Raw genomic sequence first — 23,900 nt, 5'->3', positions numbered from 1 at the left:
CTGTAGAAAAAATTGAGGAAAAGAACATTGTCAATGATAATATTCCAATACTGTTGTCACAGGAAACCTAAAATCTTTCACATTCTCTCTCAACCTTAATACAAAAGGAACATCTAACAGATAGAAGCATATAGTATAAATGAGAGTGTATCTTTGTGATTACGAATAAATTATATTTGTGACAGAAAAAATGCATCAAGCAGTACTAACAATGAAAGGTTTCATCTCCAAAAAATAACATCCCTAGCTACTATCCTCTGAAATATATGGCATTCCAAGTTAACATATGATGTAATTTTAAGAACTAGCAAAACATTAGTTATGAACAAAATTGTAAGATCCATGGATTCATAATAAAATGGTGTAAAATAAGCACTTTACATGCTCAAATGATTATTTGATATGGAAACGACCACAAGGGACTTTATGTAATGTAACAATTAACAAGACAGTCCAGACATCCAAGTTATAATACTAATATCAGAATCTTGAAGCAAAGAGCCACATCCATTTTTTTAACTATAATATCAACTGAAATATCACCATTCAACATTTTCATTTATCTAGTAGACAGAAAATTCGAGGACAGGGGTATATGAGATTTTTTATGGCCAAAAGCAAACAGATATGCAAATTATCATGATATACAATTTATAGATATTCAGTGTGCTAATTAAATTGGAAGCATGTCAAAATCAATCATCAGTCTGTTGTAGATTGGTAGTTATCACTCAACAAAGAACTGGAAGAAATTTCACACACAACAACTGCAGACAACATTCCACAAACAACAGTAAAAGAGAACAAAATTTCCCAAGCTTTTCCAACTAGGTCGATTGGTTACATGAATCAAATGATGCCATAATGTCCCATAGTGATTCATGTCAGTAGACAGACAAAGTAACAAACCACCTCTAATAAATGGTTTTGTGTCCCAGTTTGCCTCCCCCTATAGTGGCAAGGTTACTTTCCATCTGATATACTCTCTTTACTAAAGCTTCTAAATGTCTTCTTTACATATGTTCAACCCCTAATGTTAGATCCAACTATTTTCTCTACCATATGTTCCATACAAACTTTCTCTAGAATGCTTTCACTCCTAATCTTATCCTGTCCAATCATCATCCATTTGTTTCCAGTGGCACTGGCGCTTGTGATGGCATCACAGTGTATTATGTCACTTGTCCACAGCAGTACTCTCATCTTTGTTACATTAAGTGTATTCTCATCACAAGAAGAGAGAAATAAATATTTTCTGAACATAAGTTTGTTTTCCACCCAGCAGAATGGACTTATTTCTATTCTTCAAGAGCATTACATAGATATGAAGTGCCAAATAATTTACTACAGTAGGCTAGTTGGAAAATAAATTTTAAAGAAGCTCTCATCTCCTAAAATACTCCTATTCCCAACACTTTATGTTAGCCTTTTATTGCGACATTGCCTAACACTCAATTCTGATATTCCATATATCATATCTTATACTAGTGGTAAAATTTTCCTTCAGCTTGAGCAGTACCTTTTTTACGGTTAGTGATATGAAATGACAAAGAAGAGAGCCAAAATTTTGACAAAATTCAGTAAGATTCCAGGTTAACTTTTGGATTATATTATCCATATGAAATTGTTCTGTGTTGTAAATTACAACACAGAACAATAATAGAGAAATCTATGCAATAATTCCACCTTCTCAGGTATCAAAATCGATATTTACAACATACTAGTACTTAGGGATCAGATAACATAACTTTTATTTTGGTTTCTGTTTCACACACGTTTACTTCTTCATAGACAAATACTATTCGAGTTCAATTGAAGAATAAATATAGAGAATGGTAACATAAACAACACAATAAAATTGATTCTCAACATCAAAAAGTGATCATATAACCCAAACAAAGAAATAATAAAGAAATGAGTCACCACCACTTGAAAATCTGAAAAAATCAGCAGAAGCTATTCCAATTTTTCTAACCTACCAAGCAGGGACAAAAAAATCAGCACAAACAAGAAAACATACATAAAGTCCCAAAAACCCTCTTAATTGTTTTAAGGTTCGTTGTAGAGGCCAGCTTACCATAGCAGCAACTTTGTTGGAGTCCGTGAAAAACGCCCTGTGCATTAATAATATGGCCTAAGTACTCCACTTCGAAAACAACAAAATAGCATTTAGATCTCTTGGCAAAAATAGAATGGATACGGAGAGTCTGCAACACTTCTTTTAGATGTTGTATGTGCTCTGTTATGTTTTTGTTGTAGACTAGAATATCATCAAAAAAAACCAACAAAAATTTCCTTAAAAACCTCTGAAAAATGGAGTTCATTAATCCTTGGAATGTAGCTGGGGCGTTGGTGAGTCCAAATGGCATCACCAGGTACTCATAATATCCCGAGTGTGTTCTAAAAGTTGTCTTCAACACATCGTCAGGATTCATCCGAACTTGATTATAGCCTGTACGTAAATCAATTTTCGGAAAAATAGTAGATCCTGCTAATTCATCCAGTAAATCATCAACTAAAGGAATGAGAAATTTGTTCTTGACTGTGCCCTTATTCAAATCTCTATAATCAACACAAAGTCTCCATGAGCCATCATTTTTGCTCACAAGAACCATGGGGCTGGCGTAAGTAAGGGCTGCAGCTTTCCTGTATAATTCCGGATTGCAAATATTCATGTATAAGTTGGTCAATAATATCTTTTTAGGTTGTGGCATACCTTAAGGCCGTTTGTTGACATGATTAACTCCTTGAATCAATGGAATATGATGATCATGGCCTGGTCGAAAGGGTGGTAATTGTTATGGTTCCTGAAAGACATATGCAAATTCTTGTAAGAGATTCGCGATCTTAGTTGGAATCTCCTATTGTGCAGCATGTGTAGTCAAGGACTGCAACAACATGTCCTCCTCTGCACCAACGTGCATCATAGATAAATGCACACCGTCAATAAAAGCTTTACTCAACTGCTGTTTGTGTGCAGGTTTAAGCTCGAGGGCCATAGAGCCACGTAGAACATGTCACCTTCCTTGTACATTGAATTCCATAGTGAGTTTGTCGAAATTCCATAAAATATCGCCCAATGTTATGAGCCACTCAATTCCCAGCACTAAATCGCAACACCCCAAAGGAAGGAGTAGCATATCAGCAGTAAAAGTTGTGTGCTGAATTATCCAACTAAAATTTTTTACCACGGAAGATATCTTGATCTTTGACCCATCTGCTACCACGACATTCAAAGGGGCAATCGTCTCAATTATGCACCCATATTTTTTAGCCATTTGGGTATATAAGAAATTATGAGTGCTACCACTATCAATGAGAATATGTAAAGGTCGTTTTTGATGATATCCAGTTATTCTCATAGTTCTGAACCCAGCCACCCCTGTTAATGTGTTGACTGAGATTTGTGGCTCTTTCCATTGCAATAAGTCAGTAGCGTCACTAGGAGGACTATCCTGTGCGTCATCTTCTTCCTCTATCTCCATGACGTGAAGCTGTAATTTCTTGTGTACCCTATTGTGCTCCATTGAGTAGGGTTCATCACAAAAATAACAAAGGCCTTGGGCTCTGCGTTCTGCTATGAACTCCGACGTTAAGTGGCGTGTGGGTTTAGGTTTGGGGACCGCATTGATTGGACCGCATAGAGATGTAGAGATGGAATTGGCTGCTTCATACGTCTTGGCCAAAGTAAATGCATGTTGTAGAGATGTAGGCTGGAACATGCGTACCATCATTTGGATGTCTTGCTTTAAGCCACCAAGGAAGCAGCTGAGAATATGATCATTAGCTAACTTCAATCTTGTAATGATTGAATCGAACTCTTCATGATAGGCATCAACTGAAGTCTTTTGTCGTACACGCATCAACGCAACCATGGGATCATCGCCAATTGCATCAAATCGATCTTTTAGACTTTTGGTGAATCCTGACCATGAAGGTGCATCCATATCTAAATCAGAGTTCATAAGTGCGGTATGCCATTGCAAGGCCTTGCCTTCTAGATGCGCAAGTGCCAACTGTACCTTGAATTCCTCTGGAGTCTTGTCAATGAGAAAATAATTTTCGCATTTATAAATCCATTGGTTAACATTTTCACCATTGAATCGGGGAAAGTCGATGCGTGCCAACCGCGTGCCACAAACATAAGAAGACCTCGTTCGAGGTCCGCGCGACATTGTGTCATGTGAGGGTCCAGGGGAGCGTTCACCTCGAGATTGAGTAAGTAAATCCTGGATGGTGTCTTTCATAGAAAGAGTCAAGGTTTCCTTCAACGTAGTCGCGAGTTTCATAAACCTATTATCCATCCTTTGGGAGATTCGATCTTCCATCTCCTTAGTAGCTTGAGCGGAGCGTGTTGAATCTGCCATTGAAGTACTGGAAGATCCTAGCTGATACCAATTGATATGAATGATCGTGTGTAGAAGCGTCTAGGTCTTCTTGTAAGAGATTTCGAAGAATGATTAAGTTTTGGACAAAGGGAACCTTTAGGTGGCTTCCGATTATACCAAGAACAAGAACAATGATAGAGAATTGAGAAAAAGAAACAAAGTGCATATATTATTCATATCTCAAATAATAGTTCAATACTCTATTTATAGAATACTAAAGATTACAAATGATAGAGATAAAAGATAGAAAGATAAATGATAAAAACTATTAATTAAATCTTAACTAATTAAATCCCAACTAAAGATAAATTATAAATGATAGAACTACTAATTAAATTCTAACTAATTAAATTCTAACTAAAGATAAATAATAAATGATAGAAACTATTAATTAAATCCTAACTAATTAAATTCTAAAACTTTAGAATATAAAGACAGACGAAGGAAACAACGGGTAACGTCACGACCCTCGTGTGTTCCGTTAGTTTCCCGAGAAAGTGAAAGAAAAATAGAGAATGGAAGAGATTTACGAAATTGCCTTCATCAGTGGTTGTTGGACGAAGAGAAGTGAAAATGACCATAAGGGACATTCTCGCCAACTCCTATCCAACTTTAATATAATCACTAATAAAGCTCACTCAACTTTTTCAATTTCTCAATTTGTATTATTTTTTTAATTTCGTGAATTACAGGTGAAATGGAGTAAGGTAGGAGTAAAGTAGTTTATGGTTTCTTTCTTTCTTTCTAACACTTTTAAAGAAAAAATTTATGATTTTATAATTAAAATAGATGGTGGTGAATATTTTATATAAAATTTTATTTACGTTAATTTTTTTATATATTATTTATTCATTAAAATATTAATATTAAATTTTTTCTGATTAAAATATTAAAGTTTGATTTAATTTTATTGTTACTTACATTTTTATTATCCAAAAAGATATTAATAACTACAACCAAGTAAATATATTCAAATAAATAAATAAAAGTGATTGGTCAACCTATTAAGTCTTAGTAGGTTAGCCTGCACCATTTTACTTTTAATTACATCGGGTCAAAATGGATTGATTTTATCGGTTTTACCACTCCTAAATATAATAGAAATCTTAAACTTTTAAAGCCTCTTTAATTTTGAGATAAGTTAATAGACAAATTTTAGAATATTAGTATTTTAGTTTTGTAAAGAAGAAAATAAATTTTGTTAATGATTAATTTATGTTTGAAAAATCTAACTCACCACTTAAAACACGTACTGAAACAAGTTTTAAAAATAAAGTTAAGATAACATTATTAAATTATAAAATTGTTGGTGAATAAACTTTTATTGTTAAGTTATAAATTATTTTGATGATCAAATAGTTCAGGATACAATTTATTTTTTATTTTACAAATTTATAATTTCTTTGCACATGTTAATTATTTTGTTGAAATTTTGATGAGGTGGTAGTTGATAGGGTTTTAATATTATTTAGATGATAATTATCTTGAACTAATGCATTGCATATCATACTAACAAAAATTAAGTATGAATTATGGGTAAAGAATATGGTAAAATTAAAGAGAGAATGTTATAGTCCAAGATAAAGATGATGATTTAGTGAGCTTAGAGGACTGCTAAGAGAATTTTGACAAAACCTGTCACTTACATTGGGCAAAGTGGCATTATAACACTGCCATGGGAACTGGTGCCAACAATGTAACGAAGAATGCATTTCACCACCTTCCGGTGGTACTCTTGTGGGTTGTGCATGAATTGGCATATATTGTTCACTGCATATGAAAATTTTGGATGAGTGATGAGAATAGATTGAAGTGCTCCCACAACAGAGTGAAACATAGAGGGGTCATGCATAGCAGGAGAAACATCTTTTTGTAAACGAATATTAGTTTGCATGGGTGTGGGTATCGGTCTGGCAGCTTGCATGTTGGCGCGGTGAAGGAGATCAGTGATATATTTTTGTTGATATAAGTGCAGACCACCATATGATGAAGATGCTTAACTTCAACTCCGAGAAAGTAATGGAGAGCAAATCAAGAGCTGAGTTTTGAAATAAGTTTTTGAACTTCTTGTAAGGAGGAACTTGTGATAATAATGTCATTAGCGTATATTAAAATGAAAATTGTATATGCAAAAGGGAATTGAACAAACAGAGATGTGTCATTTTTGGTAGAGTGAAAATCGAAGGTTTGAAGAGTTGTACTTAGTTTTTGGAACTAGGATCTAGGAGACTGTTTTAAGCCATACAAAGCATTATGAAGTTTACAGACAATGTGTGGAGAGTGAGACACGAAGCTTGGTGGTTGAGTCATATAGACATCCTTTTTGAGATATCCATTCAAAAACACATTCACGTCAATTTGATGGATGGGCCATGCAACAAAGACAACATGTGATAACACCAGGGGAATGGTGGAGGGCTTTATAATGGGTTGTATGTTTCACCATAGTCACAACCTTCTGTTTGGTTGAATCCTTTAGCTACAAGTTGTGCTTTGTGTCTTTGAAAGGAATCATCCACATGATATTTGTTTTTTAATAACCACTTGCAGCCAACAACTTTAGCACCAACTAGAAGAGATGTAAGGGACAATGTGTGATTTTTTAGAAGAGCAGTGTATTCATCATTCATTGCTTGAAACCAAGGGGAGAAGATATTGCTTCGTTGACAGATGTAGGGACATGAGACTGTAAAACAATTTCAGTATTAAAAACTTTTGGTTTGAAAATACCTGTCTTTGATTTTATGGTCATTGGATGATGATTAACAATATCATTGTAAGTGGACGAGTTTAGCACCGATGGAGAAGGAGTAATATTGTGAGTAGACACAATAGAGTCAAAATTGAGATGAGTAAGAGGAGCAGGAATATCATCAGGTGAGTCAAGCACAATTAGAGCGTGATTCGAATAGTTCAATGCAAGAGTATCAGTAACTGAAGGATTAAAGCTTTACTCAGGCAGCTTATATGGAAACAAATCTTCATGAAAAATAACATGCCTAGATATATAAATTTTACAGTGGGTGAGAGACAAATGTAACCCTTGTTGTGTGAGTTGTAGCCAAGAGACATCATGTAGATTTGAAATCAAGTTTATGTTTATTATAAGGACGAAGTAACGGATAACAAGCACAACCAAAGGTTTTTAACATTGTATAATCAAGTTCTTTTTGAAACAGTAAAGCATGCAGAGATTTATTGAAAATAGCAGGGGAAGGCAAGATATTTATCATATGCATGGCAATGGTGAAGGCTTCACCCCCAAAATTTGATGGGTAGAGACACAAAAGCAAGGTGAGTTAACCCCAGATCAGAAATGTGTTTATGCTTACGTTCAATAGAACCATTTTGCTCATGTGTGTGAGGACAAGTAAAGCGATGAAAAATTCCTTTGCATTATCAGTTTGAATGGTACAAAACTTAAATCTCATTTGTTTTTTGCAAACTGTTTGACGAATAAGAGTGTTTAAAGCTTGAGATTTATGATGCAACAGAAATAACCACATGTATTTAGTATGAGCATCTAAAAAATAAATATAGTATCTAGCGCCATTTGATAGGAGCGGGACCCCAGATATCAATGAAAACTAACTGAAAAGGTTTAGTGTATTGAGTGATAGAATTATGAAATGGAAGCTGGTGATGCTTTCCACGAATATAGGGATAACAAAAATATTTTTGAGACGTATAAGAAATGTTGCAAGCATTCAATATTCATTAAACAATAGAAAAATTACAATTACTAAATCTATTATGTCATAGTTGTAACTGCGGAATCATAGGTTTGTAAGAAGCATAGTTAACAGTGTATGTAGGGGAATCAGTGGATGGATGAAACACATAAATGCCATCTTTAATTACTCCTTGAAGTAAAATGTGATGAGTGTCTTAATTTTTAATGTAGCATAAGTTAGGAAAGAACTCAAAATAAACGTTATTATCTTTGGAAAATTGAGCAACACTAATGAGATTCTTAGTTATAGCAAGAACATGCAGCAAGTTATGAAGTTTAAAAGTAGTATGCGTGTGTGGAGCAGTATAGACAGCAAACCCAATGTGTAAGATGTGTGTACCTTGACCATTACGTAGTTTAATGTCGTCATTACCATGATAGGGTTGTTTTTGTGAGAAAATCTTGGAGTCTTTGGTGACATGATGTGTGGCACCAGTATTAGGGTACTACAGAGGATTGTCAATGGTGGAAGGAGCACCAAGAATTGAAGGAGTGGAATCTTGATAGAAGTAAGGAGCATAATGTGATATGTTTGCATTGAAGGAGTTGGTTACAGGAGGATCGTAATGATGCCAACATGAATCTGCAATATGACTAGGTTTATGACATATCTGGCAAAATTGTTTGACAGATTGCCAAGGAGAAGCTTGATGGGGTGAAGGAGGATGTGGGGATGAGAACCAGGAAATTGAGGAGAAGACAAAAACAAACCAGAAGAATTGTTTGAGCGTCCTCCACGCGGGGTGTAATTGGTGAACTTATTTTTGTTTGGAGGTTTGAAGTGCCATGGAGTGGAGACAATGTTAACTTGGAGAATAGTGTCTTGAACCAGCTAGTGTTTGTCAAACCTTTTTTCTTGCTCCAGAAGAAGAGCTTTAATATCATCTACGATGTATGGGTCACTGCAAGAGAGAATAGATGTGATGAAACCATCAAAATTTGCAGAAAAAAACATATAGCATGGCATCAATATGATCAGCAGGCAAGAAAGGAAAACCGATTACAACTAGGGAATCAACAACTTTCTTAATGTCATTAATGTACACATAGATGGATCTGTCATTCTTGGGAGTCATGAGAAGCAGTTTGAACTTTCTTACCATTGTGCGAGTGTGGGAAGCATAGTGAGTGAGAAGGCGATGCCAGATTTTTGCAGAGAAGTCTAGACTAACCATTTTGGTCAGTAGAGAAGAAGACATGAAAGCAAGAAGCCATACTACAAGAAGCTGATCTTGTTTGTGACAATTACGAAAAGCTAGATTTTCCAAACTTTGATTATTCAAACTCTGCAAGAACTCAAACGACATGTTACTGCCATCCAAGAAATGCATCAATTCAAGACCTCGCAAGGTGGCCAGCACCTACAGTTTCCATACAAGGAAATTTTCATCATTGAGTTTGAGAGATATAGGTGTACTGAAATGGTGAACAGTGGATAGTGTAGCCATGCAGAGGCAGAAATTTCAAAGGTTGAGGAAGAAGACAAGGGAGAGGTCACGAGATGAAAGAAAAAGAGAAAAAAAAAATGGACTCAGGATACCATATTAGAATAACATAGTAAAAGATAGGAATGTTATTATTCTTGAATGAGAGATTACATGATAGGTTTATATATACAAATTGGTGATAGAGAGGGATAACAGAAACAGTTAACAAACTATTTGTCTAATACCCTTTTCGAAATTTATAAATATATTTTGAAAAACGTTTTCTAGAATTTCTGGAAAGTATTTTCCAGAAAAGATTTTTGGAATAAGATTTCCAGAATGTGTTTTCTATAATAATTTTTCAGGAATATATTCTAAAAGAGAGTTTTCCATAATGAGACCAAATTAGATTGGGCATTCTGATTATTTGACCTATTTGATGGGGATGCAAGAAGAACTTTGACGGGGTGCAAGAAGAAACACCCCACGTCTTTGGGTCGTTAAACAAATCTTTGGCAAATTCTTCATGCACCATATCAATTTGAATTTGCACCCGATTTATCAATGAAATGACAAAAATGCCTATGCGAAATGACGAAAATGACCTTTAATGAAAGGAAGGTACAGATAAAAAAATACTTCCAAAATCCCTCTTCTGTAATACATTTTTGGATTTGGATTTTTAGAACACATTTCTAAATTCCGAAAATTCTTTTCTGGTAGGTATTTCTAGATTGTGTTCCGAATTTTCTTTTCCAAAATGTATGTTTTTATATTTTGGATTTACTTGTCAAGAATGAGATTTTAATTTTCAAATTGTATTTTTTTAATTATGGATTTTTAAATTTGGAATAGAGGATAATTTTGGAAAATTTGAAAGGTGATAGAATGTAAGTTCAAATTGGTATGTCACATGAAGAATTTGCCCAAATACTTCCTGTTTATATGTGAATATTTCCATTCAATCAAGTAAGAGGAATATTTCATTTTATTGGTATGATAGGCTTTCATCTAGTCTGTTCCTAAAATTCTTTATGAATAGATATAGTCTACCTACGTATCGTTTTTGTTAACATATGAATTTTGGTCTAGTCTTCCCATTGTTTTTTGTATTTTTTTTAATAATATTTTTTTCATGTGATGGCAAATAATTATTGTTACTTGAAGTGTCAGTCTAGTTTAAATGTCAAGTTGCATAGTAATGTCTACCATGAAAGCTTTTATAAAAATTTTAAAAAAAAGTATGATGAATATTTGTATTTTTCTTTTATGTTACTTGAAGGAAGTCTTCCTTAAAGAAAGGCCCTACAGAGAATTATGAAGATAAAATTGTTGGGGCATAAAGTTTGATTCTTCTATTAAAAAACTATAATTACCTTGCATTAGTTAATCCATTTCTAGTTACATTGGAGACAAATTTGGTTTGTCATCTTGTATTGTGGATTCTTCGCCATCGTGGTACACTAGAAAGAAAGATTTAGTGAAAATCGAAGAACAAGACAAGACTTTACCAAGAGAGAAGAGGAAGATGAAAGAGTTAGAGGAGGAAATGAGAAAATAATAGAAATTTCCTCCATAAAAACATTTTTTTCTTAATTTTAAATGTTATAATTAAAAAGGGTTTTGAAATACATAATATTACTCATTTTTGCCAATCTTACACGACTTTATACCTTTTCAACCGCATAAAATGCTATGTGCTATTGCATGATGTATATGTACTAATTTTGAAACTCATGGAACAAATCTCATTCTGTATACACTATTGTCACCACACCGGTGAATTCTTAAAACTACCTACAATTCTGCACATTATAGATGGATGCAACGGTGAATTCCTAACCTTCCAAATCCCCATAGAGATGGACAGTGTCGTTCAAGTTGATAATAGACATCAACTCTAAGAACTCTAAGAAGCACAAAGATATGTCATCGCATTGCAATAACACATGTAAAATTCAGCTCCAATCCCTATATTCCACAGATAAGCATGACTGACTAAAACTTTATGCTAGCTGCAGACACCTATAGGATTTGCATTCTTGATTATCCAAGGATGCTCCATTATCCTCTGAAGTGAGAGTCTTCGTGCAGAGTCTTTTACCAAGAGCTGCATCAATTTACAGATCACAGTAAGAAGAAGGACCAGATCTTCTCTGAAAAGGATATATGTAGATATGAACTTACCCGACTAATAAGATGTTTGGCTTCTGAAGAAACATAAGGAGTAGAGGGGAAACTTAAGTCAACCTTCATTATCCTACACAAATCTAAAACATTATATATACATAGAAAAGTGACATTTATTTTAACTACAGTGTATAAAAGTCTTTCGCAATTCCACACCTTTTGAAGGTATCAACTTGACTCTCAGCCTCAAATGGGGGAGCACCATAAAGGAATTCATAGCAAAGGATACCTAGAGTCCAGTTATCAACTGCATAATCATGAGCTTTGTTTTCTACCATTTCGGGTGCTAAATAGTCCAGGGTTCCACACATGGTATGCCTTTTGCTTCTAGACTGTACTGACCAACCAAAGTCTGCAATCTTAAGACGACCCTGAAACCAAGCCATTATCAAATTAATTGTTAAAGTTCCCTACAGCTCAAATATAATTGGTTCCAACCAGTTGCCAAATGGTTTTCATCACATATTTACAATAAGCAGCATTCTCTTTCCTTCTTTTTCATCTCTTTTTAAATAGGGTGACGGGCAGCAGGGAATGAGAATGAAGAAAGAAAACAATGACAGTGAATACGGTGGGACTTAAATTCTTCAAAAAAATCCGGCCGAGGAGGGGATGGGAAATGAAATGCAAAATGTTGTATGCTTAATATTGTGTAGGTCACTGAATTTCTTCGAGTTGTGTGGCCGTAAGTTGACGCCAAGTGAAAAAAACACATTACTAGCATGTGCAAAAGGAATGTAAAAAGAGGGTAAGAAAGCATACCTCATGATCAAGCAACAAATTTTCGGGCTTGATATCCCTGTGAATGACATGCTTCTCGTGACAATATGCCAATGCCTTTGTGAGGCTTAAAATATACTAAAATTATCAAATGAAAGAAAGTTACGAGTCAACATATTAAACATAATACAAAAAATGCCAAAAACTTGCTTAAAAATATGGACAAGCATAGAATATAACATAAACCCTCCTAAGAATTGTTATCCATTCCACTCAATTTCTTTGTAGTTCCCATATTACACAGGATGTCCATATAAGTTCAGAATCCACACAATCACTAACATATCATAACTTTATAGTAAGTTCAGAAGCCATACAATAAGTTCTGTTCCCATCCCATCTCTCCTGTTATTTAATCAATTTTAAACTCTCCACGTTTCGCTTTGTATAATTTTTGGATGTTTCTTGTTTTTCAGCATAGGTTTTGGCATAGTTCCTATGTTTGTTTGTATATTCTTTTTCTATTTTATGTTATTTTTTTTATGTAATGTCATATGGTAGTTAAAACCTGGAGTTTCAATCCAATTGAGATGTCAGGTTTAATTTTGATGCCTAACATTAATTTTATAAAAAAAAATTATGACTTATTTCAGCTCTCCTTTTTTTTTCACAAAAGTCAAAACCCAATGATCTAGCACCATGCCTAGAACAAAAGAAAATGTTTATCATTCGGCCTCTAAGCCACAGTCATGCTACCCCCAAAAAGAAGGCCACCAGATCAAAGCATTGACAAGTGTTAATTAAATGGCATTAGAATTAAGAAGGGCGTAATAGCAAGGTAAAATACAAAAGTTAGACAAGTCAACCTACACAACATAAGTCAATACTCTAGTTAAAGCCAAGCCAAGAAACCAAGCTTATGTCAATTTATTTCATGTTTTCAAACGTTTGTATAAACAACAGGAAAGAAGGTAGAATAAAAGTAATGACACTGTTTCCATACAAACATGAAAACAATAAAGAAATCAGAAAATAATCTCTTAAACTAAACACCCCTGAACACACCATAGCACACATTTCAATGTAAAAAGTATAATAAGTTTAATTCAAGCATGCATACAAGGCATCAAACAGACAATAAAGAGGTTGGAACACAACAATATATAAGTGGTGTAAATCTCATATATAAGTAGTGTAAATCTCATTTTACAAGTTGGTTTTGTGAATATGTATTAGACTTAATTTGGATTCACCATAAACAATCCAAAATGACATTAAAATACCAGTTAATATAATTTTTAGTAAATATTCACATATCTGGCCTGACGGTGAAGAATTTTTAAGTAACTAGTATAAGTTTGGATTAAAGTTACAGGCGTACGAATGAGGATTTAATTTGCGATCACGGATTTGTCTTAGTCCTTGATATTGCAAGAAATTACAAAAAAATGCTGCTCTCGAATTACAATCACAGAGATCCCCAAAATCTTGGTGTTGCAGCCAAAATTGCAGTAACGGACAGTTTTTTTCAAAACACTTTGTTTTAGAATAAAAACAACCAAACACAGATGATTTAACTTCAAAAATTAATTCCATTCAATATCGATTTTGCAAGCATTGAGACAAACATACACTAACGACATGGTCGGTTTCCCGTCGGATGAAGTCAAACCCGATCCATGATCCATATTCGAGCTGAAGCTAGCTTCCAGTTTTTTCATAACATGAATCTGAGACTCTAAACGCCAAACAAAACGTGCTATGAATCTTCAAAAATCGCATACAGAGACATAATGAATATAAGAAAGATTTACCGTGGCAGCTTGGTGCTCACTGAAATACCCTTTTTTGCTAAGCTCCTTGTAAAGCTCACCATTGTGAGCATATTCCAGAATCAAAAAGACATTCTCAGAGTCATGAAACCAGCCATACATACGAAGGATGTTGGGGTGCTTCAGACTGAACTGAATCTCCATCTCCCTCCTCAGTTGGTGATGGATTCTGTACTTCTCTAGTTGTTCCTTCGAAATAACCTTCAATGCAACAACAAATTTGCTCTGCAAAAGCCAAACAAATAAAAATAACAATAATTAAACAAATCCGTTCAGCGATTTTCGTCGAATTTCAAAATTCCAAGTTCTTAAGGCTAAAACATTTTGGGGATTTGAAATTTTTTGAGGAAATTGAAACCTTGAGTTCTCTGGCGACATATACTCTGCCAAATTTGCCTTTTCCGAGAGGCTTTCCGATCTCGAAGTCGCTGAGGGACCATTGTCGTTTCGAGTTTTCGCCCATTTTCTGATATGATGAGTGTTGTGAAAATTTGAATTCGTTCGAAGCCGCGTAACATCGAACCGAACCGTTTAATATTTTGTTAGAGAGAGAAAAAATATATACATAATAGTTTTTAAAGTTATTGCATAATTTTTATTCAATCAAACATTTTAATATTTAAGGTTGGAGAGTTTCTTCCTGCACCCCTACATTTTTCTTCCTGCACCCCCACAATGTTATGCAAAGACCAAATTGTCCCTTTTATTTTTTAAAAACCCTAAAATACACTTGAACTGTATTTATTTTTTTTGCATTCTGGACTATGGAATGTGGAAAAATTTCGGATTGGCACTTCTGGTAAAATTTCGGATCCACCAATCCATAATTCAAAATATGCATTTCACATTCAAAAATCCATCATTCAAAAAAAACATTCCGGATCCACCAATCCGTAATAGAAATATGCATTATGGATTCAAAAATTCATAATTCAGAAAAAGCATTTTGGATCAACCAATCCGTAACATAATTAGGTTTCCGAATTCAGCAATCTGGAAATCAATAATTTATGCAAAATTTGCTTCTGGAACACCCCCTCATCCGGAAAAAAATGATTCAGTTTTGGATTGATGAATCTGTAGCACACTCCCAGATCTCGATTTTCGGTAACCACGGTGCCCTTTTTTCAAATAAAAGATTAAGGCCAGTTTTGGGATTTAGAAAATTATGGGGGTGCAGGAAGAAAAATGTAGGGGTGCAGGAAGAAGAAGCCTTAAGGTTGTTGTAGTGTACCAGAGCGTTCAGAGCTTAGTGCCCGGTGGTTGGACCTCGGTGTATGGCACAAACAAGTCAGCTCGGTTGTTGGGCCAGTATAATGGGTCATGTGGTTGGGTCCTGGTTGGACAAGTAAACTCATTTTGGTATGATGAAGGTAACCTTTTGTACGTAAAGGCAAAGTGGTCAACAAATGATATTTATGAACCTAGGGGTGCGCTTAGTGCGTTGGGGTCTATGTCAAGTAAATGTTTTCTTTTAAACCCCTGTGTTTTAGGGCACATAGTAGCTAGGTTGTATGTATAGTGAAATATAACTTAACACCATGAGTCAGGTGCTCACGTAAGCAAAATGTACCCCTGATGTTGACGCATGAGTTGGTGCCCAAGTAGTTATTATGTTATTATTTCACTCCTTGGAGATAAGATTATCTTCTGTTGTAGCACCTTGAGAGAAGGCACCCCTAAACAGAATGATTTTTCTCCTATTGAGTATGCTTTCAGTTGAGATTAGATTCTCATGATAGAAAGTTGTTACAAGAGGCAAGGTATAGAAGAGGCTCGAGACCCCAAGTTAAGGTACGTTATTTCTAAGACTGGAACTGAATACTTCCTAAATTTTAAGCCCTTACTCACTTGATCGTCAGAGTGCAATCAACAGGTAGGACCCCCTTTGTTTCAACGGAGCTACGTGTTGAATCAAGTGCTTTCAAGCTTTGAAGAATCCAAATCCTTTGAGTTTGATGGAAGGCTGGATGTGCTTGCTGTTGCTGAGGTGCTTTAGAATAGGATCTGGGGTAGATTATTTTGTGTAAATCCACTCTTGATTGAATCCAAAGCTAAAGTATTTTCAAACCTTTTGAATTGAAAGTGTTTTTCAAACTAAGTGAAAAACAACCTGTTGTTTTGTCGAAACAACCGATTGTTTTACTCTTAGGTGTTTTGAAAAATGTTGAAAACTGTTTTTGGTGGTTGACTTGCCGTCAAACCAAAACAATCGATTGATTCGCACATTCAACCGATTGTTTGTTTTCAAATCATAACAGAAAACTGTTTTGTGTGTTGACTAAGCTTTAAATGATTTTCTAACTGAATGCGCTCCTGTTTTAAATGCTTTGACCATTCTTTGAAAGTTATAAAGAGTTTGTTCATCTTTTGTAACAAACAAGAATAGAGATTTAATCATAGAAAAACATATTTGAGTTTTTCACTGATTTTGCTTTCAAGAGTTAAAGATTGCTTTGAGCTTGCTTTGATCAAGAGAGAGTGGAGTATGATTTCATTTGTATTGATTTCAGTTCATTTTGTAACAAGTGTAATCCTTCTGTACTTTGTGTAAACTCTGGTGTGATAGGCTAAGAAGTGTTGTGTGCTCTTGAGGTTGTCAAGATCAACATTCTTGGTGGTGTATGTGCTGAGCTAAAGGAAGTGTGTTTCTTGAGGGGACAAAGGTCACTTCTTTGGTGGTGTGTGTAAGTAATCTAGGTTTGGTTACTTAGTGGATTCCCCAGTGGTTTCTGGGAAACTGGATGTAGCTCTTGGTTTAAGAGTGAACCAGTATAAACTGTGTGTGCAATCTCTCTCTCCCTTAAACTCTTTAATTTCAGTTTGTATATTTGTCAACTGGTATAAACAATCGATTGTTAACAATCGATTGTTTTTCTGGTGTTGTATTAAATTGCTTTGTGTTTTTGGCTAACTGGATTCTGAATCAAGTTTCTCTAAGGAATTTCATTCTAGACTAAAAAGTTTGCGAAAACCCTCTTTAAACCATTCACTCCCCCTCTAGTTTAAAGTCATACATTCTAACACTACGTTCTATAGCAACAAGAGATAGAACCAATTTTTGAAGGGACAGAGCTTGTCATTTGAGTCAACTGATGAACAAGTTAACCGACGAAAACAATTGTTAATTTAATTGAAAAGAAATCATAAGTCATCTTAATCTTAGGTCTTTTAATTAATTTTTTTAAAATATTCCTAATATAAAATATTTCTAAATTACATATACCAATAAAAATAATAATTTTATTCTTTTTTTATTAAAAATATCGATATATTAAATTATTTTCACTATTAACGATTTATAATTTTTTTACTATTTTTTGATAAAACACATGCTGAAAATATTTAATAAGAATATATTATATTGAGATTATAAAAAATTATTCATTTATTTTGAAATGTGTCTTATATTATAATAATCTTGTGAGAGTAAGACCAAAATAGTTTAAACATAAATAAACTTTATTAGTTTAGTTATAAAAAGATGTTTTTTTTATTAAAATAATGTAATCTTATTTTGTAATTATGAAAATGGACAAAAACAATTACTACGAGATTGACAAAGTCCTATCTCGTGATAACGAAAACGATTTAAGTACCAATAAAATTCGAAGTTAAAACGGTATTATGGTAAAATATTTTTTGTTAAAAAATTATAATGATGTTAACCATGTACAATTTACATAATTTTATAATAATTTTTTTATTTTAATAAACAGGAAGTCAAATCGCACCATTTTGATGAGAAAAACTATAAAAGAAGATTGAGGTAGTATCATAAGATTCTAACTCAAGACTCCACTATATTGTAGATGAAAATCTAAAGAAATTCTGAACCATTAGTCATGAATTCATTTGAATACTTTAAGAATGTTTAAAGAAGAAAAAAAAATGGTAGTGTTCTTTTTTTTCTAACTTAAAAAGGTCTCTTTTAGAAAAAAGTAGCTTTTGGTAAATGACGATTGTAACCCATAGTTGAGGTTACTGACTCAACCACTCCATAGTTAAGGTTGACGACTAAATCAATGTTAAACAATGTCAAATAAACAAACAAACAAAAAATTGTGTTAGAAAGGATTAGAAGAACCAAACATAGCTGAAGGGTTGAGACAAAAGTATCTCCTGCAATCTGAAGAGAAACAACAAACAGAAAGATGGATGTTTTGAATACCCTTTTGAGTTTCATAGCCTTTTCTGTTCTGGGTATCTTCCTAGTTTTTTGTTTCCTCACGTTGACCATGATCCTGGGAAAATCCATTGGGGACCCTGATTATGCTCCTGTGAAAGGAACAGTGTTTAACCAGCTTTTCTACTTCAACACACTCCATGATTACCATGCTGAAGTGGCCAAAACTCATCCAACTTTTCGGCTACTGGCTCCTGATCAAAGCGAGCTGTACACTGTAGACCCGAGAAATATTGAACACATACTAAAAACCAACTTTGATAAGTACTCCAAAGGCAAGTATAACCAGGATATTATGACTGATCTTTTCGGTGAGGGGATTTTTGTTGTTGATGATGAAAAGTGGAGGCAGCAAAGGAAGCTTGCAAGCTATGAATTCTCCACAAGGGTTCTTAGAGATTTCAGTTGTTCTGTTTTTAGAAGAAATGCTGCCAAATTGGTCAGGATTATCTCGGAATTTTCCCATCAGGATCAAGTCTTTGATATGCAAGTGAGTGGCTATAATTTCCTAGAAACTAGTTCGTGATTGAAGAAGGATTGAAATTTTTGCTTTGATATTGTTAAGGAGCTTCAATTTAGTTCATTTGAGAACAAATGCTTTTGACTAACACTTGCTAGAAAGTAAATGAATTGAGTTTTATCAGTAAGTTAGTGCATAAACTCATTCATGTGTCTTCTTCATCTTATTTTGATCATAGTTTTGTTAGAATATAACCAAGTATTTCAGAGCTTAGTCTTTTATGAATAAAGAAAGTGAACCAAAGAAATATATATTAAACTATATGCTATTTATATCGGTTGGAATTGTGATTTATTTGATCAATTTTTGTTTTCAGTTACTAACATCATATAATCTCTCGATTGAAAGCAATGTTTATTATTTTTCTAGGACATGCTAATGAGATGCACTTTGGACTCCATATTCAAAGTTGGGTTTGGAGCAGAATTGAACTGCTTGGAGGGATCAAGCAAAGAGGGAAGTGAATTCATGAAGGCCTTTGATGAATCAAATGCTTTGATTTATTGGCGCTATGTTGATCCTTTATGGAAGCTCAAGAGGTTTTTTAACATTGGTTGTGAAGCTACCCTTAAGAGAAACATCAAAATAATAGATGATTTTGTGCATGGAGTAATCAATACCAGAAAAGCACAATTGGAAATTCATCAAGAATCTGTGAGTAGATCAGTATTCACTTCTTATGTTCTTCCCTCAAAATGGTTTTTGTTTCATTAGAATTGATGATACAGTTTAATTTTCAATCACGTGTACAATCTTGTTCTTACATTTTGAACCAGTCAAAGTAAAATCATCCTACATGAGATTTTTAAGGTACTTATCACCAAGGTTGCTTTGATATTCAGAATGTTAAAGAGGACATACTATCAAGGTTTTTGATTGAGAGCAAGAAGGACAAAGAAACCATGACTGATCAGTATTTGAGAGACATAATTCTAAACTTTATGATAGCTGGCAAAGACACAAGTGCAAACACTCTTTCATGGTTCTTCTACATGCTATGCAAGAACCCTCTTGTAGAAGAAAAGATTGTACAAGAAGTGAGAGATGTTACTTGTAGCCATGAAAGTGAAGAAAGCATAGATACATTTGTGGCCAACATAACAGATGACACCCTTGAAAAAATGCATTATCTTCATGCAGCATTGACAGAAACCTTGAGACTTTACCCTGCAGTTCCTGCGGTACCTTCTATAAAATTTTCTCACAAACATATAATCTCTTGCTCTATAGAACTTTTATTATAGTACTAGTTTCATGTTCTATTGGTATCATAGTACATAGTAGTAAATATACATTATGCTACAACACAAAATCTCTTGGCTTTTTCACTTCAATGATCAGTTAGTTATATATGTTGATTTTGATGATTTTTTGTTTGGGATGATGAAATTGAAGGATGGGAGGACTGCAGAGGCACCTGATGTTCTTCCTGATGGGCACAAACTGAAAAGGGGTGATGGAGTTTTCTATTTGGCCTATGGTATGGGTCGAATGTGTTCCATTTGGGGTGAAGATGCTGAGGAATTTCGTCCTGAAAGATGGCTCAACAATGGGGTTTTCCAATCTCAATCTCCATTCAAATTCATAGCATTCCATGTTTGTACCTTCATATTCTCCTCTAAGTTAACTTGTTTTCTTCGTATGAAATGCATAAACAAATTTATGATATTATGATTTTATAGACATAATTATGCATGTTTGATTGAATGTGTGATTGCAGGCTGGACCACGAATCTGTTTAGGGAAAGACTTTGCTTACAGACAGATGAAAATAGTAGCAATGACTCTTCTCCATTTCTTCAAGTTCAAACTTGCAAATAAAACACAAAATGTGACTTATAAGGTTATGTTTACACTACACATTGACAAGGGTCTCCCACTTTCTGCAATTCCAAGGTCATGAAGAACACATTATTTTCTGTTGTGTTCATAATGTATGGATGCTACATATTTTCCAAACCTTTTTTCCCTTTTTGATGTTAGTGAAACTTTTGGCTTCTCATATCTGATGAATTTTGTTATGTGTTCAACTTGTTGCTTGGGTTTGTAGATTTCAAATAGAAGTTATGTTAAGGGTCCATTATGTTGAGGTTTTGCAGTCACTTTCTAATATATTACTTATAGACATGTTTAAGTATGATATTTTAATTAAAAGTAAGTATTCCTAAATAACTAAACTTACAAAGAAAAAAGAGAACCTTAAAAAAATTAGCACATATATTGCTAGTTAAAAACAAATGTTAAAAGAAGAAAAGTAGCGTAGAATAATTTCCAGAGAAAAAAACATCTCTTTTTATCTTCCTGGTAACTGATGAAGAAATCTTATTATCAAATTAAAATTATACTTTAATTATGGAATTTAAAATATAATTCTAGATAACTCATAATAATATAATTCTAAATTTCCTACTCTACAATATTATCACAATATCTGAACATAAAACGAGTTGAGAAGCATATTGAAGATCAAATTGAAGATAATATTTTATGGAACTTTAAGTTCGAGAGATAATATTATTAGGGTGTATTGTTCATTTTGGAGATTAGTGTTCTGTTACGATTTTATCTTTAAAAGGCGTTTTATTGAGTTGAGAGAGGAATAAGTATACAAACTAAACTACCTTTAGTCTCGACTTTTGAACGATGTGAAACTATATTGGGATACCGAAACAAGCCCTCTATTCAAGATCTAAAGGGAATGGATTCCCCTTGACCGAGGGGTTTGGAACACATTTTCGTTCCCACATACAACGTCTGTAGACCTCAAATCCGAGAAATAACATCACTAGGATTTATCACCACATCCTAAGTATTGTCCGTCTTAGAAATAGATGATGCATCACGGTTTTGTCTTAAAAAAATTAAAGACTTATATACAAATTCTACCACTTTCATATAAATTTAAAAACAAAATATATCATGATAAAAACTTTACTAAATTTATTTTGTTGAAAAATGTTACTATAACATATTAACATTCACAAAGTATAATTATTATATGAAAATAATATTATATAACATGCAAGCACATTTTTTAACCTGTTTTATTTACAAATAATTATAATGTTTTTAATTGAGAATCAAATATTTTGTGTAATGTAGGTTTCTATATGATTTGTTGGATTTGTGCAACCTTAATTAATCTGAAAATGAAGCTAAGTTTTATTAATAAATTAGTTTGTCTCTTCAATATAATAAAAGTATTTTATCATTACACTTTTGACTATTATAAAAATTGTTGTATTATAGTGTAAGGAGCAATTTTATGTATTATTGATGTGATTTGTGGTTGTTAGTTAGATAGGAAAATAAGAAGTTGAAAGTTTTTTTATAAGAGTTGAGATACTGTTAAAGTGATTTATTTTAATTTAATTATTTTATTCTTTGTTAAAAAAATATTCTATCGTTACAAAATATTCACTGACAGCTCTTATGGTATAAAAAAAAGTTATCATTTAATTATGTTAGTCACATAAAAAAAAATTGAACACAAAGTCATAATACAAAAGTAAGTTATAAAACATTTACTCTTCATAGATAAGTATTATTAGTTATTTATTGATGTTTTCTTTATTATTATGAATTAATATAGTGATTATTAGTTAAAAAAAATCATAATTTTCTTTTTGAAAATTATTTAAAGTTTAGATGGTTATTTTTTCCACTCTTCATTTATCAATCAGTTCTTCCTAAAATAATTGAAGAAAATACGTCATTGGACAATTCAATTTTTTTTAAAAATAGATATTATTATAACATTTATAATATATTCTCAAGTAGTAATAATACAATTTTTTCCATGAATTCTTCTAGTTTTTTTTATTCAAATATTTGAGGAACAGTGTTTTTTCGGGATGCTTATTTTTGAATAATATTTATCTTTCAATATTAATTATAATATTAATCCACATTTTAAATACTGGTTATGGATGTTAAAGTTATAGTATTTTTTCTGATTAAAAATAATACCATTCAAAATTTATTATTATTATTATATTATGCGTCATTTAAAATTTAAAAATAAATAAAGTAACTAAAATTTAAATTTGAATAAATTTCAAAATTTAAGATAAATAAAGTATTTACAATTTGAATTTAAATAAATAGCTTATATTTTACTCCACCAAATCCTTTTTACTTCTTATAAATAGAAGAAAGGTGTGATGAAAACAAAAAATAGTATTGAGTTTAAGTGATAAGAAGAAAGAAAAATAACGGCTAATCAAAATAATGATAACATTATTATGTCAAATGATAAAATCAATCAGATATTATGTTTAAGTAATAAGTGGAATAAAGATTCAAGCTTAGACGAATGAAAGACATTGGAGAATTTACTCATTATAGATTACGAGTATAGATGTCATGAAATTGCTTTCTATTAATAAGGCTTTTTCATATTCATAATTTCTCCTTTATATTTTGGGTTTTGAATTTTTTTTATATAATATTTTTAAAAATAATCATGTGAAAAATTTAAATTTTAATAATGCACTTAACCGTGAATATTAATTTTTAAAACATTAATAAATAATTAACATATTTAAATTAATTTCCAATTTATAATATTTAATTAAATGTGTTTGTATGACTAAATTAATGATTTTAATTACTTTAATTCTCAATTTTTTTTATATAGGTTTGTGTTGGGACAAGTATGACGTCTACCTTAGATGTTTCACCTTATCAATCCACATTATTTAAAAGACAATTTTCAAAGTCTTGTTCCTGAGTTTCCTACCTCCATCACTCAGTTTATTTGTTCTAATGTTTCACCTTATCAAGACATATTATTCAATAATGTTGTTAGTGATCAAGGTCTTGCCCCTCACTTTAGCTTTACCTCTCAACCTCTCTCTCCTTTTGTTTTTGTTCCCATTGTTCTTTTTAGCACTCATGTTTCT

General features: G+C 32.9%; 3 protein-coding genes across 4 annotated transcripts; 1 reads left to right on the top strand and 2 right to left on the bottom strand.

Moving 5' to 3' along the window:
- Positions 1-1,882: 1,882 nt before the first annotated feature.
- LOC137817242 (uncharacterized) lies at positions 1,883-4,367 on the bottom strand. Its single transcript, XM_068620495.1, has 4 exons — positions 3,022-4,367; positions 2,305-2,646; positions 2,078-2,114; positions 1,883-1,975 (listed from the first exon to the last, which is right to left on the bottom strand). Exons 1-4 carry the CDS (start codon positions 4,365-4,367, stop codon positions 1,883-1,885), a joined length of 1,818 nt encoding a protein of 605 aa, XP_068476596.1.
- A 6,847-nt stretch (positions 4,368-11,214) lies between these two features.
- LOC137819507 (serine/threonine-protein kinase Aurora-3-like) lies at positions 11,215-14,827 on the bottom strand. Of its 2 annotated transcripts, none has more exons than XM_068623382.1 (6): positions 14,649-14,827; positions 14,273-14,515; positions 12,501-12,596; positions 11,895-12,109; positions 11,736-11,808; positions 11,215-11,658 (listed from the first exon to the last, which is right to left on the bottom strand). In XM_068623382.1, the coding sequence occupies exons 1-6, from the start codon at positions 14,751-14,753 to the stop codon at positions 11,560-11,562; spliced, it is 831 nt and encodes a 276-aa protein (XP_068479483.1). In that variant the 5' UTR covers positions 14,754-14,827; the 3' UTR covers positions 11,215-11,559. The 2 variants fall into 2 exon arrangements, 1 of the variants encoding a protein (XP_068479483.1); XR_011082329.1 differs by having other exon boundaries at positions 11,607-11,658; positions 11,736-11,818.
- A 3,493-nt stretch (positions 14,828-18,320) lies between these two features.
- On the top strand, positions 18,321-21,026 carry LOC137819347 (cytochrome P450 704C1-like). Its single transcript, XM_068623157.1, has 5 exons — positions 18,321-18,966; positions 19,366-19,650; positions 19,839-20,177; positions 20,392-20,592; positions 20,717-21,026. Exons 1-5 carry the CDS (start codon positions 18,445-18,447, stop codon positions 20,897-20,899), a joined length of 1,530 nt encoding a protein of 509 aa, XP_068479258.1. The 5' UTR covers positions 18,321-18,444; the 3' UTR covers positions 20,900-21,026.
- The last annotated feature ends 2,874 nt before the right edge of the window (positions 21,027-23,900 follow it).

Source organism: Phaseolus vulgaris, chromosome 10 (assembly GCF_000499845.2).
Source record: "Phaseolus vulgaris cultivar G19833 chromosome 10, P. vulgaris v2.0, whole genome shotgun sequence".
NCBI classification, from domain to species: Eukaryota; Viridiplantae; Streptophyta; class Magnoliopsida; order Fabales; family Fabaceae; genus Phaseolus; species Phaseolus vulgaris.
The sequence above is the reverse complement of the archived record's forward strand: the minus strand, read 5'-3'. Positions and strand labels throughout refer to the sequence as shown.

Excerpts from the sequence above, each read along its gene's own strand:
- LOC137819347 (XM_068623157.1), top strand. The coding sequence starts at position 18,445 with ATGGATGTTTTGAATACCCTTTTGAGTTTCATAGCCTTTTCTGTTCTG. Across the intron at positions 19,651-19,838 it reads TGGAAATTCATCAAGAATCT|AATGTTAAAGAGGACATACT; the intron begins GTGAGTAGATCA and ends TTTGATATTCAG. Across the intron at positions 20,178-20,391 it reads TTTACCCTGCAGTTCCTGCG|GATGGGAGGACTGCAGAGGC; the intron begins GTACCTTCTATA and ends ATGAAATTGAAG.
- LOC137819507 (XM_068623382.1), bottom strand. The coding sequence starts at position 14,753 with ATGGGCGAAAACTCGAAACGACAATGGTCCCTCAGCGACTTCGAGATC. Across the intron at positions 14,516-14,648 it reads ATGTCGCCAGAGAACTCAAG|AGCAAATTTGTTGTTGCATT; the intron begins GTTTCAATTTCC and ends TGGCTTTTGCAG. Across the intron at positions 11,659-11,735 it reads CCAAACATCTTATTAGTCGG|CTCTTGGTAAAAGACTCTGC; the intron begins GTAAGTTCATAT and ends AAATTGATGCAG.
- LOC137817242 (XM_068620495.1), bottom strand. The coding sequence starts at position 4,367 with ATGGCAGATTCAACACGCTCCGCTCAAGCTACTAAGGAGATGGAAGAT. Across the intron at positions 2,647-3,021 it reads GAATTCAATGTACAAGGAAG|GAAAGCTGCAGCCCTTACTT; the intron begins GTGACATGTTCT and ends GGAATTATACAG. Across the intron at positions 2,115-2,304 it reads ATGAACTCCATTTTTCAGAG|GGCGTTTTTCACGGACTCCA; the intron begins GTTTTTAAGGAA and ends ATTAATGCACAG.